We start from the raw sequence: 19,701 nt of genomic DNA on the forward strand, positions 1-19,701 counted from the left end.
AATAAAGAAGGATGTAGAAGTTTGTGGTGAGCAATGAAAGGTTAGAAACTGTGAAGTGACTGTGGAGATTTAGTTAAGCTACAATGAGGCAGTGAGTGGCTGAAGTTTCCACTTGAAGAGGGAAAGAAAAGAGGTTTATAGGCTATAGAGCAAGTATTTATAATAAACCATGTGGCGAGGACTGAGAGGACTGGTACTCTGTGGGATACTCACAGACTGTCCGGGCTCTCCAGCCTCTCCTGGGTTGCCTTGGAAACCTTGTGGGCCCTGCGATGTAGAAAGAAGAGAGAAGCTGTTTTACGACGGCTAAACTTCTTATATGCCTGAGAAGAGGCTACACTAAAAAAACAAATACTGCGAATGTACCAAAGCTGAAAAATTAGTCTATTAATCACTGAGTGGGTCACTATTTTGATAACTAAATAAGTATTTAAATCTCTTTTATTTAAAGGGGACCTGTTGTGCTCATTTTCAGGTTCATTTTTACTAAAACATGTTTACATGCTTTAATATTAAAAAAAAACGCAGTTTTCTTCATAGGCTGCTGTCTATGCTGGAACACTTGTATTCAACCTCTATCTGAAACAAACCATTTTAGGGGCTGTCTCTTTAAGCCCCACTCCTGAAAAAGCCCAGTCTGCTCTGACTGGTCAGCTTTTTGGCGTCTTCTCTGCATCTCTGCACCATCATTGCAGCCGAGGAGTGACTGTAATGGTGTAGCTACTAAAACAAAATCTTAACAATTGGACATGTTTCAGCAGGAATATGATCCAAAATTGCTGAGAAAATAATAACATCCGCCACCAAGACCATATGTTTTCCTGATGTTAGTCTGTAGCAGCATGTAGCAGTGTGCCTGGAGCAGACGAACTTTTATCCGTCACTAGCTGATGTCAGCTTGTCTTGAAAGCAGAAATAACGGTGGCTAGGCGGTATTGAGAAAATTAAATATCACAATATTTTTGACCTAATTCCTTGCTATCAATAATGTAAAGTTGATTGTTGATTTTTTCACAAAATATTTATTTAATCAGATTTTGAAAAATGACCATCAATAATGTGGATGTAATGAATAAGTGGGTAAAAGCAAATAATAGAACAGCTAGAACAGCCTGTTAATTTCAGAAAATGACATCACTCTACTGTAATTCAATATATCAGTATAATAACAATATATTGCCCAACTTTAAATCATTACTCAGAACTTTGGCCACATTTAATATGAACACCTGACATTATAACATTTTACATATGAGAGAACATCAGAAAAAGCATAACAGGTCCCCTTTAAGTAAAAATATATATACATCAGTCAAGAATCAAGAATACATCAGTTCCAGCCACTCAGATTTTTTGCTGGTTTTCTTCATCCTCTATCATATGACAGCAAAATAAATCGTAAGTTGTGGCTATAAATCTTACTTGTAATGACAGCTGTTAGTGTTTACATATACCTGAGGCAGTACGAAGTAAAACAGCACCAATTAATACAAAAGTACTTGGTTATACTTTAAACTATATCTCTGTCTGTTTTTCTACATTTCTCGCTGCAGCTACTCAGAATTACACTACTTCCCTACAAATTTCATGTCATCTCCTTTGAGAAAGTCTACCCTGTTTGAATCCGTTCTAAAAGCAGTCAAAGGCGTCCAAGCAGAAAATACATCTCTCCAAATGTGTGCTCCGAGTGATTAAACCGTCAAGTTGAGGCACGTCAGCTGGCATCGCCTACAACTTAATAGCTTTACTCGGGAGGCTGGGAGGGCTCAAAGGGCTACAGGTAGATCCTGGTTGCGGGCAAGTGCAGGAAAAGGCAGTTTGTGTATGTATGTGTGTGTGTGTGTGTGTGTGTAAGCCCAGTAGGCTCTGTGAAAGGTAAATTGTCAGGTGCTCTACAGTCTGCCCGGGCAGAGGAAAAAGCCCCACAGCCTGCAGCTGTGTCAGACGCTCGCAGTTAAAACAAGGCTGTGTGTAAACACTTATCTCTGACAGCCTGTGGTATGCTCACCCTGTTGGGGTTTTCAAAGTCACCGGTCATTTTGGGGTCATAATTGTTACTGAATACACTCGGGGGGAAATAGACAATGTGGAGCATGTAAGATCATTACAATTAAAAGATTTAGCTCGGCCTGTCTGTGGCCAAACACAGGATCAAGTCTACAGGTGCACCCGGTTTGTGTGTTGTCTAGGTTGCGCAGGAGGTACTTACAGGTGATCCGGTGGGGCCAGGTGGTCCTCTGGGACCCATAGGGCCCTGAGGGGGAGGAAAGAGACAAGAGACACAACATCAAGCTAATGACATAATCACATCCTACACCAAAACACACATTTAATCCACACAAACACATAAAACAGACATGTGCACAGTTTGTTTTACATTTTGCATGTGGGATTATATCGGGAAAAAGACGAGTTTTGTCCAATTTAATACTATGAGAAGCCATAAAAGAAAATCACCTGCTTTGGCCTGAAGCAACACAAAACTCAACTGCTTGACTTGTCAAATCCATAAATCGTTTAAAAATTCCTCAGCTGCATTCAGACTTTCTCTCACTCTGTCTGTTTTCACTGTCAAAGCTCCCTCCTCCCTCCTCTTCCTTTCAGCTCTTTTTCCCACCTGTGCGTGTTTCTATAGTTCAGAGGTCACCAGTGGTAGCGCTGTACTTTTCAGAGAAGTGTTTGAACTCTACATGACTTTTTACACTTTGACTTGGAATGAAAAACAACATAAAACTGAGCTGTTTCAGAAATTTCATCATCCCTAAATTTTAGACTTCAGGCATCAAAACAGGAGGACTACGCACTGACTGAACCGTCCTCTGTATCTGGCTGAAGTCACACGCCAAAGTAATTCTTACTTCAACTTCATGCATGGCTGCTCAACAAGAGAAAATAACATTCTGTGGAAGTGATGAGCCAAATCCTCATAGCTTTTTCTCTCTGTCTGCCTTTTTTATCTCACACACACATACACAAAGAAAATCAGCTGTTCAAGAAAAGATAGGACTGAAAAAACACTGTGATGCAGATTATGTGTGACAGCTTTTCCTCTTGGATGAAAACATATTTCTTTCAGTTGGCTTGCTTTTATAAATCCACTTCTTGAGCATTGTGGTTACACTTTAAAAAGTCAGGGATGGCAGCCAAAGAAAACATCACGGCGCGGCACAGTGGTCCTCAGAAACGAATGAAAGTCACCTTTCAGTGGGTGTGGGAAGCCTTTAACCACGGCAGGTAGAAACATATCAATGGGGCTCTATATCTTCAGGTCCTTTGAATGTGTGTTTAAGAGTGCTTATGTGTGTGTGTTTGCATACATTTCAGTAGGAGCGTTGTTTGTTTGGTATGTACGGATATGAGTAGGCGTATATGGGGTTACAAGCTTGACTTGTGATTGAACATCAGTTAAGTTTGTTCATTCAAAGCCCCCCCCCTAAAATGCCAAAGTAAGTAAGTGGGCCGGCTTCAAAAGGACCCAGTATTGTGCTGAGCTCCCAGACAGACATGTGGAAGGACGGTCAGTATAAGTTAAGCCACACAAACTGCTGCTAGCTGTGGGGAGCTGGACCCCCCCACACACACACACACTCCCTCTCCCCATTTCCCCCATTTTTGGCTTCTCAAACCTCTGCTGGGCTGAGACTCTGCCAAGCTCCTCTGTGGCTCGCTGAACCAAAATAGCTCCCAGTGTGCTCCTCAAGCTGTCTCGGGCAGGCTGCCATGCCAGCTAACCAGCAGCAGCGGTTTTTCATGGGCTTGAAATATAATGATGATCAATGGCTGTTTCCTTAGTTTATAGAATTACTTGTCTGTACTCCGTGTGAGGTGTTTATTTTCCATCAGGACCCAGAACTTTGCAGTTTCTTGTCTCCGATACTGAGGGGGGTGACTTCTTATCTTATAATTTTCCCTTGAAATAGTTAACAAAGGAGGGAAGAAAAACAAAGGTGTTGCTACAAATCCCTGGGATATGTCTTGAATTTGTTCCTTGTTTCCTTCCATCACTGATGATTGTATATCCTACATGTGTCTCCTCTTCTGGTGAAGAACGTTGATGATATCCGTCTCATAGTTTTCATATTTGATAACCATCTGATGCTTCTCTGGTTCATTTACGGAAGTTGTTCGTGTCCTCCAGTGAGTTAAATGTGCAGGATTGGCCACACTCACACAAAAAAAACATTTAAAAAAAACCCTAAAAAAAACAAAAAAAAGATGCCTCAGAACGGCCGATGTGTGCCAACACAGATCTTTCACCTTGGTATTCAGGTCTACTAATTTCTCCTTTCTCCTGGGACTCCAAGACTGTAGCATCCAGGCAGGGCATAATCAGCTCACTGTAAAAAAATAACATGGAATTGGCAGCAGGCCTGATCACTGCTCGCTCACCATTGGTCCTTGCATCACACCCATCTGCGCGCCGCCAGCCTTCTCGTCGAAACCACCAGCCATCTGAGCAGCAAAGTTCTGGAAAAAGCAAAAGGAAAGAGATCATTAAGATTTTAATCAAGATTGTTTAGGTGTTTTTATATACATGTAAGATTTTAACTCTGGAACCACCAGTGGTTGCTGTACCTAGAGCTGCCAACAGGTAAAATTAACCCTCTATTAGAAGGCATGGATTTTCAAGATGCTGAAGGATAAAAAGATTAACATGTAACTGACAATAAAAGGTTAATTAATTCATCATTCTACAACACAGGGTTATATAATGAAATGCTATAGTTGTAGTCCATTTATACTACTTACAAAATGACAATATGATAATGAAAAATAATCTAATGAAAAACTTGCATTTAAGAAGTCCAATGCCTGATGTACGTCCATAAATCTATTTCTCTTGTCCATTGTGAAGATTAGCCTATGACTTACGCTGCTGCTCTATTATGCACTGTAGTAGATAAAAGATGTTGTCTTTGCAACGAAGAATCGTTAACTAAAAGTGCAAAATTATAAGTGAAAAAAAATCACAACGAGTACAAAAATGACTGCATTCTCTCTCTATTTATATATCTGTATTTTAGGGCTGCACTTTTAAAGTCAGAAATTCGAATGGTCAGTTTGAGACCCCAGGTCATCTGAGATAGCATCAAGCTGAGCAGTGTTGTCTATTTTTTTGCTAGTCAGCATGCTGAGCAGTGTTTCTGGGTTCCCAGATTTTCTTAACTTTCTCGCTACTCTTTAGAGCTGCGGACTTGCAGGCAGCGGCACAGAGGAAGAGAAAGAGAGACCTTCTGCTTGAAAGTGGGGAATTTGCAGCTCACAGCAGTTTAATAAGATATGGTGTCTGGCTTTTATTTGATAAATAATGTTGGCAAAAAAATTAAATTACGTTGTGCATTTACAACCTGTCATTAGAGCTGTTAGCTTATAAACATAAACATGCTGCAGTCACACTGAATGTCCTTTGAAGCCTGTTTAAACTTTAAAACTTTGAATAGAAAACAAAACAAATACTTATATTGAACAGCCAAATATGATTCGACTGGCATAAATCTGAGTCGGGTACAGCACTAATCTATTCGCTTTATCTTGACAATTTTTAACAATATGAGGTGCAACATAACAATTTTCTAAGGAAAACTGATGGACCTGAATATTTTATTAAAAGAAAATTAAATATAAAAAAAACAGCCGCTGAAATTTTTTAACCACTGATGGCTCTAGTCAACTTAAAGGTGAGCATTGTTTTACTGTCTATGGCGCAGAATTAAAATATGTATCTCGGAAGCCAAATGTTCTGTCATTTATTTGCACAGTATGGAGGATGCTGTGTCACTTTGGCAGCAGCGGGGATTAGCTTTTAATAGATTGCGAGCAGCAGAGCTTATTATGTGAATCCTGATACAGACAGAGGAGAGACAGAGGGCATGTGAACAGTTTTCATCTCTCTCCTTCACAAAGAGTTTCCTTGTTTCTCCCCTAAAAAAAGCTCCCCCCTCCCCAAGTCTATCATGCTACCTCCTGCCCTTCCACCTCCCCTCCCCTCAATCCACCTCCTCCCTCCTTTTCTCCTACAAAGAATGAGAGGCATTCGATCTATTCTCCCTCTCTGCATCTACTCGCCGTTGTCTTTCTGCCTCCTCCCCAACACCAGCAATTCCCCTCATCTTTTGTGCTCTTGGATTCTTTGCTCACTCCATTTTCCCATTCTCTCTGCTTATTCCACCCAGTCAAAGTGAACCCATTCTTGGCCTTGCATCAGTGTTCAACCTGTCAGCTCCGATATCTGCAGTGAATGCTAACCCACCCCTACTTGTCATGGAATACTTACTCCACCAAGGCCAGGGGGTCCATTGGGTCCTGGAGGTCCAGGGGGGCCAGGGTTTCCGGGGGTGCCAGGCTCACCATCTCTGCCGCGGGGACCAGGGCTTCCCTGAAGTCGATAGATAATATTAAACTCCATAAAAATCCATTAAAAGGAAAGAATATGACCCAGAGTTAGGTCACAGCGAACCCTTGTCATTTGCAGTGACTCATACCAAATCTACAAATCTGATTCTTATTTGTATTCTGAAATGTCCAAATGATGCTCTTAAAGGAATACTTGACCTGCAAAATGGTCATTTGTACATCAGTTAGTCACTGCATGTTACGGACGATTCCAGAAGAAAAAATATTTTATCTGTATCCCTCCATGGTGAATAAAGAATCCGAAAACAGACAAAATGAACGATGAATTGGAGTAAAAGGGGGCTGCATTTAACAACAGAAAAATCTGTAAAAACTCCTGTTTACAAATTTTCACAGGACTTATGCAGTTTAATCCAAGTCTCATTTACCCAGTCGTAGTTCAGTACTTTCCAAAAACATGCATTTTTGCTAAACTCTGTATCTTTCTTAATATACAATATTACACGTCTGCCTGTGAGTAGCGGACCTGAGCGCAAGCATGTGTATGAGATCTACTTGAAACACATGCGTTTGCCCAGGCACAGTACTCCTCTGTGCATGAGACTTTTTGTTCTGATGTGTTTTAAATCAGAATGTTATATAATAATGCATGCAGAAGTTCTGAGCATAAGTCTGGAGAAATGAGACTCGAAATATATTACATGTGAGAGTGTGCAAATGGATGTTTTGATATAGTTTTGCTGTTGTTAAATGCACACCCCAGTGACTTCAATTCCTCAAGTGGATTCTCTGTTTTCTGTGGAGGCATGCAAGTAAGTTTTCTGCACAAATTAAAGGTAGCACACGGAGAATAATTGATATAGAAAATGGTCATTTTGCAGGTAAGAAAAACTCAAATCCATATGTCATTTGATCCATAAAATGTGAGAAAAATATACAAAAGAATGACAATTTCTTGTCCAAGTCCAAGTTGGCATATTTAAATGTCTTGTTTTGTCCAAACAAAACCAGTCCAAAACAAAAATTCAGTTTATAGAAAACAAAACAACAATAAAGCTGATTAAGTTGATTTTTGTAATTTTTGTCTTAAAAGTGACACAGTGACACAAGTCACTAAATAGTTGTTAATACATTTTGTATTGATCAATTTGTTGATTAATACCATAATTTAATGTGCTTTTTGACATCTAAGACTAAAAAAATGATATGAAATGCAAATTTAAATTACCAGTGAGGAGAATTCATCACCTTTTCTTGTTTTATTAACTTTTAAACACACCGAGCCAAAATACCTGTGACTTTCTAAGCATATATGAGTACAGGAAAGTGTTAAATAATAATCATAACCAGTCACCATTGATTAATTTCAGGCCTTTGTGAAAAAAATCCTGAATTGAGAAGTGCTTTGGATAAATCATTACACAGTAGCTGGCAGTCAACTCACCACTGGACTGCATTTGTCAGATCTAGTAGACAGAAGCCTTATGCTTAATTTAACCTTGTTCAAGCTGTGCTGATGGTCTGCAGGAGTGAACTCGACTACACCTGACCAGCTGATACAAACAGAGATCCATCATTACTGAAGTTTGTCTTTGAATTGAACCAAACCAGACATTTAAAGGTAAAAATACTCACAAAATAGCTATAATACTTGCACCACTGCCAAATATACAACCCAAAACAAGATACAGAGGTTGTAGAGCATGCTGATGACTTATCAGACCAGATCAGACTGCCTGGCATACCTCTGTGCATGTAGTGACAAATTACCCTGCAAGGGGATCCTGTGCAAAGAATGTGCTGAACACCTAAAAAGCTGCTTAACCTCTGCTCGCCAAAACTGAGTACGCCTTGTGCTCAAATCTGCATAAACAAGATAACTACAAGATATAAACTCCTAGCCTGTGGCCATTATCACATCCAAGAGTTGTTACATTAATGCAATGATCAAAGACTGGCGAGTGTGGCGATGCAGATTTCCCACACTGACTGACTTGAGGCCTCAGAGAGAAGCGGAGGGTTTACATTATGAGTCTCCGACAGTCCCACATCTGTTAAACAACCCAGACCACACAGCCTAATGGAGACGACACATGACTAGTGAGACTGAGCTGCTCAATGAAAGACTACTATTCTGCAGTCCTTCATGCTGCAGACACACCATCCACCCACCTCACCCCCTAAAGACATAGAGCTATCATATTCAGCAGGAAATACTGTGCCACTAAAGGGAGCACAGTGTGGGTCCTGTTTGTGGCGTGAAAATGACAAGACGAGGGGGAGTGAAATTTTTATTTTTCAAACTGACCTTCTCTCCTTTATCTCCTCTTGATCCGCGGGGTCCTTGCTCTCCTGGTGGGCCCTGGTGGACACGAGGCAGTGAAGTAGTCAGTAACTTCAGGTGTTATCTCAAACAGCTGTGAGCTCTGCTACTGTTATGTCAGATCAGATCCCATTTCCTTTCACTGCAGCTGCCAGTTTTATTTAATGTGGTTACTCTACTGTAAATGCTGTCTCTTTCCATCTTGAGTTATTTGTGCATGAAGCGAACTGTTGGAGCTTTCAAAGGAAAAGTGTATAAATGCAGAAACTGGTGCATACCATTGGGCCAGCTGGTCCTCTTGGTCCTACAACCTGGTCAAGCAAAAAGAAAGAAAATATAAGATGTTAAATCTCTGACGTTATGTAAATGTTGCATATATAGACGTGTTGGGCAAACTCTTTAAATTTCCTCCCACTCCTGAAGCTTGCATTCACCAGATGTATTTGCACACGTGAGGTTTTGCTCTCTTTGCACACGGAGGGAAAACATTATCTTCTACCCCATCAGAGCAGCCTTGTTAATTGCTGATCTCTTCGGGCAAAGCATTGTAAGAAACATACAATAAACAATGCCTTCTTATTTTCTGCTGTGAACTTGTATTCCCTCAGAGGGGTAAAGCAGTTCCAGGTGCAGCTCTGCAGCAGCAGCAGGGAGTTTACTTGCTGTCTTCACTGGCCTATGGGGCTCTTTATGGAGGATTGTATGGAGGCCTTATTGTGCTTGGCTGTCTTCCTGATGTGTGGGCTAACAGACTCGCCTCCTCTCCCTCTAACTCAGCCTTCTTTCTTTCTCACTTAGACTGATGGTATTGATGCTTTGAATTATTCAGTTATTTCTATAATTACTAAATACTATTCGTATACATTCACAGATGGGGATAATATGCCGCCAGCAGTGGTGGAATGCGACAAAGTGAATTTCCTCAAGTACAACTTTGAAGTACTTTACTTGAGTATTTTCATTTCATGCTACTTTACTCTTCTACTCCACAACATTTTAGGGCGAAATATGGTACTTTGTACTCCAGTATTGGGGGTGTACCTATAGTTGTTCCAATACAGATACCGGTATTTAAAATACCTCCGATACTGCCTAAAATGTTGGATTGGGTATTGACGAGTACACAAGTCTATGCATATCAACTTTAAAGTAGTTTTAGACCTGGATAAATAAAATAATTTCTGATAAATAGTGTAAAGTTAGCGATTAGCAATTTGTCAATATTTTTCACTGTATAAAAGAAAGCTCTATGGCATCTCTTCTCTGTATGTATTTGCTCATATTGTACAAAGGTTTTAACCTGCCATAAAACAATAATGGCATTTCATATTCAGACAGGATTAATAGTATACAGCAGTTTTGTTTTTTTTTTGTTTGTTTTTTGATGCAGTGGTATCTGATTGGTATTTGGCATGTGCTGATATGCAAGTTCAGGTATTGGAATTGGTATTGAGAAGTAAAAAATGCTATTGACACAACAACTCTAGGTATAACCCTAAATTGATCTGGTTCGATATATTGATTTAACGGTCAGTGATCAATCATCCATACAAAGTGATACACCCTCATTTCAATATTCCTATGCCATGCAACGTGTGTTACCATTTCTATCGAAAGCACATCGACTCTCTAAACATTCAAACAGAGCCAAGCAGACAATGGTGAGCAGCCAAGAAAAAGACACTGAGGATGTAAACTGATATTGTTCATATCGGTCACAGGCCCTTGACTCGAATCAAATAGAAATCATGTTGTTGCAGATTTTGTGATATCAGCATATTTTGTATCGTTGTAATAATAATTACAATAATTAATCATCATCATAATCATAATAATTGCATAATATCTAATAGATTAACAATAACATGGTCCATTTTTTGTAATAAATACTTTTACCTTAAATCATTCAAGCACATTTTCCCAATAATACATACTTTTATGTAAGTGACATTTTCAGTGCAGGACTTTTACTTGTCATAATGTATTTTTACAGAGCAGTATTTCTACATTTTAATTTAACATAAAGAAGGAGAGTCCAAAGAACGATTGTTTAGTCTCATTCCCAGGTCGTCAAATACCAACTCGGCTTGGTATTCAGACCGAACCAACAACTCAACGCTTTGATATTTGACAATCTGGGAGTAAGACTCAACAATCAACTGTTGTTTGACCAGAATTGCCTACTCCACCTTTAAGTAAAGGATCTAATACTTCCTCCACCACTGGCTACCTCAGCTTTTAACCTCCAAAGCATTCACAAAAGAACATTTATTGTTGTGTGGTGTCTTACTTACATCGGTAATGTCTCCAGGTTCACCTTTCTGACCCTGGTTTCAAAAAGATAAAGCATAAAAACATCAGGATTATAGAAAGATTACAAAAAGATTTTCCAGCATTTTTCAGTTATGTCTTTTCTCACACTTGCTTTACAACCCTGCCTCTAAGAGACCATCAGGAATGCACAGGGGGAATTTTGAGGAAACAGTTAAATTATGGAAATAAGTGTCCCCTACGGTATCATTAGAAACATAAATATGGCACACACAGTGTTGAGGAGGAAATAACAATTATCCAACTGGCGAAGCTCTATCATATCAAAGTCTCATCTAAATCCATAAACTACAGAGAGAACTGCAGCACTGATACATGTCTGGGACCAATACAAATTTAATTGCAGGTGTTCAAATGAAACACACATGCAGACAGAGCATATTAATATTCTGCAGTGTCTCACCTTGGCTCCAGGTGCTCCTGTTATGTGGTCAAGCAAGTTAAAGGGGAAAAAAAGGATCACAGTTAGCATAATGAAGAACACAAACAATTCACGAGTGTACAGTATTTCACAGAAATCCAGAAAGTCTTAACACACTGATGGCCAATTGTACTTTCTTAAACTACTCTAACGACCACCACCAATTCATATTTGTGGCACCCAAAGAGCCCATCAGGATGGGAAGTGTTTGTTGAATCACCATCTTAAGCAAAGCAGAAGCAAAGCGGCTGCAAGTAAAAGTGAACAATAGGAAGCAAGTAACTATAGTAGCCAATTTCACTACATTAAATCTGTGAGGCAATGGTTGCATTTTTGTTTTTCATGTTTCAAAGCATTTTAATAAGCACTGTTAAGTAGCATTACTGATAATTTAATTAGCATCTTTTTTTTCGATAGGGCTGGGTATTGTTGAGAACTAAAGTGTATTTTTTTTTTTAATGCTAATGTAGATACTCTACCAACTTTAAAGTACTGATAAGAGTTTTTCTACAAGCGTATAAAAACAAAAGAATCTGAACTTTTCAAACATTAAATGTTTAAATTCAAGTAGCTGTACAAAATCGTCATATAAAGTAGTCTAAAGTCTGGGTCTTCAACAGAGGGTCCTCAGCCAAATTACTGTTTAATGATTTAATGTAAGTTTAAATTTATTTTATTTTAAAAAATAAAATGGGTCTAAACATACTAAACATGAATCCAATATATTATTAGGGAAGATAAATGGGCCTATTCATTAAAAAAACACTACACAACATTAATGATAAGTCCTTGTGCAATCACGTGAACTAGTTAACGCAAAAGATGACGAAGATCCCTGATCGAAAATCTGTCAAATGTTGACTTGAGTCAGTCACAAAATGCGTGAACAAGATCATATCTGACAGATGTTACGCTGCTATCTTTTGGCACTTGACAAAGGTTGATAGCCCGTAGTTCATTTCTATCAATACAAAAAAAGTATTGATAGTATCAATAGCCAGCCCTTTTTTTAGGTGGTTGACAACTTAAAATAAGGCCTTATGTGTTACATATGTCGTAAGCACTTAATTTTGCCTTAAATGGAAGATAAGCATTTTATAAAGCATTTTAATTCACAAGCATGCATTGCAAACAGCGACACTTCGGATTTCACAGATGCTCCTCAACTGTCTGTGTTTATATTTCCAAAGCTGACCAGAGAGCTCCTTGTTTACCAGGAGAAAGTGGCCGTTTTAAAATGTGGTGAATATTTCCTTCAAAGAGTCTCAGTAGAGTGTCACAGTCTTTGTTGCCATCAGATCTGCAGAAATCCTTCGAGAGGATATAGAGTAGAAATGTGAGGCCGTGTCTGCTTGACTGAGGTATTTCCTTAATGACTCCCACATGTTTTCATGATACTCAGGGAAGAAGAGAGTATTCAAACAAGATGGGGCCAAGGTGAGCCAGCTATGGAAAAATGACGGTGAGGTAGCATACCACTGAAATCTGCTCAGATATGTCACTGTTGTCGTTTATTTTGTATCATTTGTTTACTTTGGCGACAGAAAACTGTATTCAAATCAAAGGCTGACATGAAGCCTGATTTAAAGTGTTAAATAGTTGATAGTCAACCTTTGATTAATACAAATTTGCCCATGTGTCGTTTTCTCCCCAAAATAAACAACATGATCTCGTACAGTAATTTATTTATGAAGAGGTGTGAGATAAATAAATTACGACCAATGGGTGGAGACTGGTCAGCTGCGCAGATGGGGCAACACTCTCCGAATGGGATTTCAGGTTTGGGGCAGTCTTTAAGCTCCTCGCAGACAATTTCATCACACAGGACGGTTCCAGTGTCACACACACAGATGCGACAAGGCTCTGGTTTCCATACGTCCTTGTCGCTATAGCGCTGTCCATCTTGTAGACAGGTAAAATCATCGTCCTCTGTGTGTGAGGTCAGAGTGAGGGACACACAGAGGCCGGACAGGTGGATGATGGAAAGAAAAAGGACATTAGGCATCAGATGGATAGCAGTCACTGCAATGTGTTACTCAAAAACATCAACTACTGTATTTACTCCATGTCATCATGTGTCTTTGAGATATAAAGCAAATGAAGTTGTGTTTCGGTCCTAAACACATGCAGAGTGCATCAACAGGTGGATACTTTAGAGTGCTTAAACTCAAGTAAAATTGTAGTAAATAATAAATAAATGAAATAGTAATCCCAAAACAGAATCTTAATAATAATTTGATTAGATATTTTACTGAGCTGGTTAGGATGGGTAGGTGGCAACAACTTGAATTATAATAATCTAATAAACCAGACCAGGGGCCAGTTTTATGCAGCCTGGCACCTTATTTACAGTCAAAGTACAGAAAAGGAAAAAATCCCATCAGTGTAAAGTAGAAAATGGCCACCTGGCACCCTATTGCGGGCCAGATTTGGCCCACAGGCCATAACTTGAGTATCACAGATCTACTGCTTTAACGTGGATGGCAAATCTATTATTAAAAAATCCTCTGGGGTGTTACAGTGGTCTTGGAGCATCTATGTTAGGACTTCAACCCACTTTTATTTTTGATTATTCTGCTTATTTTTTTCTTGATTTATCGATGAATCATTTTATCCATAAAATATCTGAAAATAATGAAGAATACATGTTATAATATCTCACAGCCAAATATGATGTATTTATGTTGCTTGTTTTGTAAAGAAAGATTCTAACAGTCCAAAATAAAAGGACATTAACTTAACTATATAAATGACAAAGAAAAGCATCAAAGCATCAAGCATCGAGACACTGGAGAGGTTAGAACCAGCAAATATTTGCTGTTTTTGCTTGAAAAATTAATAAAATAATCAATTTCTTCTCAAAATAGTTGCAGGGTAATGTTTTGTTGACTGACCAATTGATTGATGGACTAATCGTTGTAGCTCTAGTCTACATAAACCACAACTTCCAGCTGTTGAAACTTTGTTGCATGTCACCCCCTCTCTTCCCTCCACGTGTTCTGTGCTCTAAACTATACACATAAAGGCTAAAAAGTCCCTAAAGTCATTTTAAAATGACTTAAAAATATTGTGCCATCACTCCTTTTTTCAATCACCAACAGTGAGTCCAGTTATTAAATTAATACACAAGCATGCAACCTCTCAAACGGTCTCGGGGTGGCAGTGTAACACCACAGAACCACAGTGCAGCTGCAGGAAACCTCCAGTAACTTCACAAGAGCTTGAGAGATCTAAATTCCTCGACAAGTTAAATATAGGGCCAGTTTACATTGCGGGAGACTCCCTAATTTGCAGCAAAGGAGACAGACTTTGCATTCAGTACATGAAAACTGTTTGGATTTTTTTTTTTCAGACCACAGCTTGGCAAAGAGAGCTGAGCTGAACGTGATGGAGGTGGAGCTTGTTTCAATACAGGTACTGTACTTGCTCTAAATCACACCACTCAAGAGAATTTTAACAATGAACTCAGTAATTAGCCATATTCCTGCTCATTTTCCAGTCTGACAGCTTCCTTAAAAAGTCAACAGAAGGCCAAACAGTTGCTCAAAGAAATTCACTGATTGGAGCCACTGAACCTGCACCGAGGGGTGAAAGTGGTCGACGCACCAAGAGAAAGGCCTCAGGGTTCAGACAGCCGAGAGTGTGAGGGGAGCAGGAAGCAAGTACAGTAGCTATATTTACCTTTGAGCACTGCTTAAGTCTAGGTAACCTGACGGACCTCAGCAGCAATGAAAGAGGTCTTTCTGGAAGGGGACAGAGTGGGCAATTCACAAACTATTGCCTTGTATAAACATGGGGGCTCATTTTAAACCCCATCTGGAAGCCATAGCTGTGTCAGATGCCAATTCAAATGCGTCAGAGAAAATAAAAATGCTCAGCTTTCACGCACATACCTTGCGGGTTTTGACATTTAGTTTTACGGGCCGGGATGCTCTGTCAAAAGACTGCACCTGTCCTTTCATTGGCTCAAATATGAAAGATTCTCCTGATTGTCTGAGACAAGGGCTCCTCTGTGCACTGCAGAGCTGATAGAAAGCTGGCTTTTCGTCACTGAGGATAATTTGTAAGTCTCCTCTCTCCCATGTGTTGGCAGCCATACTGTTTTCCAGAGGAGTAAAATGAACAATGAAAATGGTAAAGTGAACCCAGGTGTACTCCGAGGACAGTGGAGTCAACTCTGTTTTCACTGTATTTATTCACTGACAGGCCCTCAATGTCTTCTACACTTGTCAGACTGACTTTATGGCCTTCTCTCCTACATGAATGCTCAGTCAGTGGCCTCAGAATTGAGAGTTAAAGAGCTGACCCCTGTCCCCTCTGAGTGACTTGGGGCCATTGAGCCTGCTGTGCTGAGGTTACAATCAGACCTCTTTACCACTTCAGCATTCCCTACTTAGCACAGACGAAAGAAGGGCATTATATCAAGGAGATACTATAGGTACAAGCATAACCTGCAACTTGACTGTTTTATTTTTTTTTCTCTTATTTGAAAATACCTCTTTTCTTTACTCAAAAACTTTGACTTGTTGAAGTCTGCACTCCTCGGAGTTACAATAACAAAGTCCTTTATATTTTTCCAATCACCTATCTCTGGCACCTAGCCTCTGTCTCTGGGCTGACTGTCACAGCTTATGGGTAATCTTTTGCGCAGATGGAAATCCTGAAATCATATGGAACATTATTCCTGGCTCCAATCTGCTGGCGTACATTCATTCTCAAATGTCTCCTGTGCATACTAAAATCAATAATGATGAGGATTAATCCCACTCCGATTTTATTCCCCAAAAAATAACTCCAGGAGTAAGTCTGCAGGTATGAGGAGTTATATAAGGGTTCTTTGACTCTAAATAGAGTGAATATTAAAATAGTCACTTTGAAAACACTTTATTATGGTTATTAGTCCCTTTCCACCCCAACAAGCCAGGATCTGCCTGGATGCCCTCTGACAGCAATGGAATGTGAACACTTTTCACCCAAGGCCCCTGAGCCTGACCACCTTTCACTTTTTGGCTGTCCCCTCCCCCTCGCACCCGCTATATTAAGTGAATCTGCAGCTAAAAGGAGAGCCTGTCAAGGCCTCTGAAGCACCCACAGGTGTCCCGCAGCTTAACCTAAGAAAGAAGGGGGAAGCAGGGTAAAGCACTTGGCTTCAGTGGAGGGGATCAAAATCTGAATCTCGTGGTTTTGCTTTCCAAAATGTCCAATATAACGAAAATGATAAATAACTGCTGCAACAACAAATAACTCAAATTAAAAAATAAAAAAACTCCCAAGAAGCAAGAAAACAAACAGCTCCTGCTCTGTGCGCCTTATTTTGCGTAAAATTGCCACATCCCTTCATCCACTGCATCCCCTTTACGCACCTCACAACTCTGATTTTGAGTTTTATCACATCCTGCAGGTACAGTAAGATCAGCACTTAGTAGACAGAGGGTCCAAAGCTATCAACAATCAGATGAAGTTTAATACAACTGAGTATCCAAACTCTCAAACTTTCTGTGCGTAAAAGTTGCGATGTAACCAAATCACTCAAATCACCAAAAAAGTCTCCTCGAGGCTCAGGTGCCGCGCGCAAATATAAACCTGCTGCACAAAAACTCTCTATGCACCTTTTGATAACTTTCATCAGTACAGCTCTTATGGAGAAATGAAACGGGCACTTACGGTCGTCCTCTTGACATCTCACAACGGCTAATAGACACACTTGGGTTGCTACAAGTAGCAGTACAGTCCTGGAATCCATAAAGCTGAACATGTCTAAATATTAGACATGCAGGGCCCGTGAGGGAAAAATAAAGGTGCGAAGTTATCGGTGGCTTCTCTCAGTATTTAGTGTGTGTGTGTCCCCAGTTACAAAAGCCGAACCATCGACATTCACAGTTCCCAAAAACCGATGGTGGGGGAATCCAGCGGCAGGACCCGGACCTGCAGCAGAAAGTCAGCACCGACCGCTTCGGGTCAGACGCTGTAGTTTTATGTCCCCGTTGCCTTCAATGAATCTTCGTATATTCCCAAATATCAGGCCGGCCCCTTGCCCCCCGCCAGGCTGAAATCTGAGCCCCGTTTCCCTCCCATTCTGTCTCCCAGGTTCCATTATTCCAGTCCCAGACCACTCCTTTCTCCACGTGCTGCTACTGAACCCAAAAACTGAATACTCCCCCCTCCTAAGTTTGGTGCCATCCCTCTTTCTCCCCCGCCTTATTCATCGAAAGCACAGCGATGTCAGAATCACCTCGTTCCGCTAATTGAAAGTGCGTCTTCGGTCTGTGACCTGTGTGCAATAAATAACCTGTTGCAAGGTGTTATATTCTAATAAGTGCTACTGGACAGAAATAACTAACAAACAAAAAGACATCAGAAACTGTCAAGTTTAACAAGGGTACGACCAAGTGGTGATTGTGTACATCAGGCAGTGTTCAAATAGAAAATACAAAAATAAAATACAAAAATGCACAAGTACCACAGAGACATAATGTCACTATAAGTCATGTAATATCAGACACAAACAAAATGTTAAAATGTTTATGTGGGAGATTTAAACAAGAGAGAAGGGGAGAATGAGCTGATTATACCACTATAGTTCTTTATAAGGGTATAATTAATACATGAATGAATTACTCATAGTTTGCTAAATGATAAAAACGAAAAAAGAAGTAGTGGACAAAGTGCACAACTCTTACTATTGGCAAAGTACAAATACTCCTTGTCAAATATTACTACAATACAAGAGAAAATTGCTGAGTGAAATTGTTACTTGAGTTAATGTTCTGGAGTACTTTCTTTTTTTAAGTACTTAAGAACTCAAGGTACAAAAATCTAGAGACATTGTTTTATATTGTAACAATGCATTTACAGATCATGATGACTATAAAACAACAAACTGAATGCACTGACTTTTTTGTAGAACTGGCATGAGGAAACGCTTGTTGAATACGCTGTAAAGCCTGTGAAATGCCCACAGAAACCCAAACTGACCAAAGGACCACCTCTGTCATTTTAATTTTTTGAAGGACAAAATTTACCTTAAGCTGCTTACTAAAGTTAGATGGCAAAATGTTGTAGGTCACGAAGTTTTAGGGTGGTAAACCTGGCAATCATTTACTATATATGCAAATCAATCTTCATTTCAGAAACTTCAAACATGGACTTTAAGTTTGGCCATGCTAACCAAATACAACCACCTGCTGATGACCTCTGTTCTCTGCCTGTCTCTACTGATGAGCTGCCCACTGAAAGGTCCATGTGCAAGGTAGAGGTACAGGAACACCACTTCAACAAACAAACATGCGAACTCGCATGATCACAGCTTATGGACGTTTACATTTTAGAAAGGAAAAAAAAGCCTCAGGTAATTTACTGATGTACACTAACAAATGTACTTTGTTACTGTCCATCACTGAAAAAATGTTGTTCTGAAGAGCCACCACTCAATATTACAACATGCTATGAGCATTTTCAGTCCATGTGGTTACTACACACTTGATGGTCCATCAATTTATGAAAGATAACTTATAGTTATGATAAGTTATTCATATATTATTAACAGCTGGTCAAGCTGTAAAACAAGTTAAGATATACTCCCTGCACCTGTGATAAGCCCCTCAATGAACAAGCAGTTTATTTGGAAGCAAACTTCATAATTTCTTGTCACACTTAGTCACCAATATTGAGCCACAGGAGCTCATAACATTCTGAATAATAGAGTTCAGAGCTGCAGCCATGAGTCATTTAATCGATTCATCAATTGAAAGAAATTGTTCACTTTGTGCGTTTCTGCAAGCCATGGATATGTTGCATTTGTGCATCTCGAACGTATCATATCAGTGTTTCTAAAGTGACGTATATGAGCTGATTTTGTCATTTGGAGGTGGCGGGGATGGTGGGTGGTGTGACGCTGAGGCGAGACGGCTGCCAAGCTGCAGACCACTGTTCAAGATCAACAAACAAACAACAAACAAAAAAAACAGTTGCATTTTAGTGACCTTTCTCAAGGTTTGCTCCGCTGTTTGTGGCACTGGACCTGAGTGTTTCTTTTTTACTGACACATCGCAGCATTTCCCAGCAGCATTTGAGCCACCGAACATGGGTGTCATCAGCCAAAACTTGATCTTTTCTGAACCATAACCAAGTAGATTTTGTGCCTAAACCTAGCCACACCTTCACCGCAGAGCTCTTGAGAAATTATGAGTTTAAACACATCTGCTACAGTGTATAAATGTAACTTATCTTTGATTTGCAGAAACATTTTTTTCCCGACAATTTGGTTGTACAA

The 19,701-nt window shown here is 39.7% G+C and overlaps 2 protein-coding genes across 7 annotated transcripts in view; one reads left to right on the forward strand and one right to left on the reverse strand.

The window, feature by feature from the left end:
• The window catches only part of col2a1b (collagen, type II, alpha 1b), a 65,082-nt gene extending 47,663 nt beyond the window's left edge, over positions 1-17,419 (reverse strand). Inside the window, exons 1-10 of one of the 2 annotated variants that reach the window (XM_042506001.2) lie at positions 17,094-17,419; positions 13,149-13,358; positions 11,412-11,428; positions 10,972-11,004; positions 8,956-8,988; positions 8,663-8,716; positions 6,275-6,376; positions 4,390-4,467; positions 2,210-2,254; positions 214-267 (exon numbers count right to left, since the gene is read on the reverse strand). In XM_042506001.2, the coding sequence (XP_042361935.2) occupies positions 214-267; positions 2,210-2,254; positions 4,390-4,467; positions 6,275-6,376; positions 8,663-8,716; positions 8,956-8,988; positions 10,972-11,004; positions 11,412-11,428; positions 13,149-13,358; positions 17,094-17,184 (717 nt within the window). In that variant the 5' untranslated portion in view covers positions 17,185-17,419. The remainder of the gene's footprint in view (positions 1-213; positions 268-2,209; positions 2,255-4,389; positions 4,468-6,274; positions 6,377-8,662; positions 8,717-8,955; positions 8,989-10,971; positions 11,005-11,411; positions 11,429-13,148; positions 13,359-17,093) is intronic. The other variant, XM_042506010.2, reaches the window with a different exon arrangement.
• The window catches only part of LOC148190220 (uncharacterized), an 85,575-nt gene that overhangs the window by 11,903 nt on the left and 53,971 nt on the right, over positions 1-19,701 (forward strand). The window lies entirely within an intron of this gene.

The sequence above is a fragment of the Plectropomus leopardus genome, chromosome 2 (assembly GCF_026936395.1).
Source record: "Plectropomus leopardus strain MGB_pleo_1.0 chromosome 2, ASM2693639v1, whole genome shotgun sequence".
Lineage (NCBI taxonomy): Eukaryota > Metazoa > Chordata > Actinopteri > Perciformes > Serranidae > Plectropomus > Plectropomus leopardus.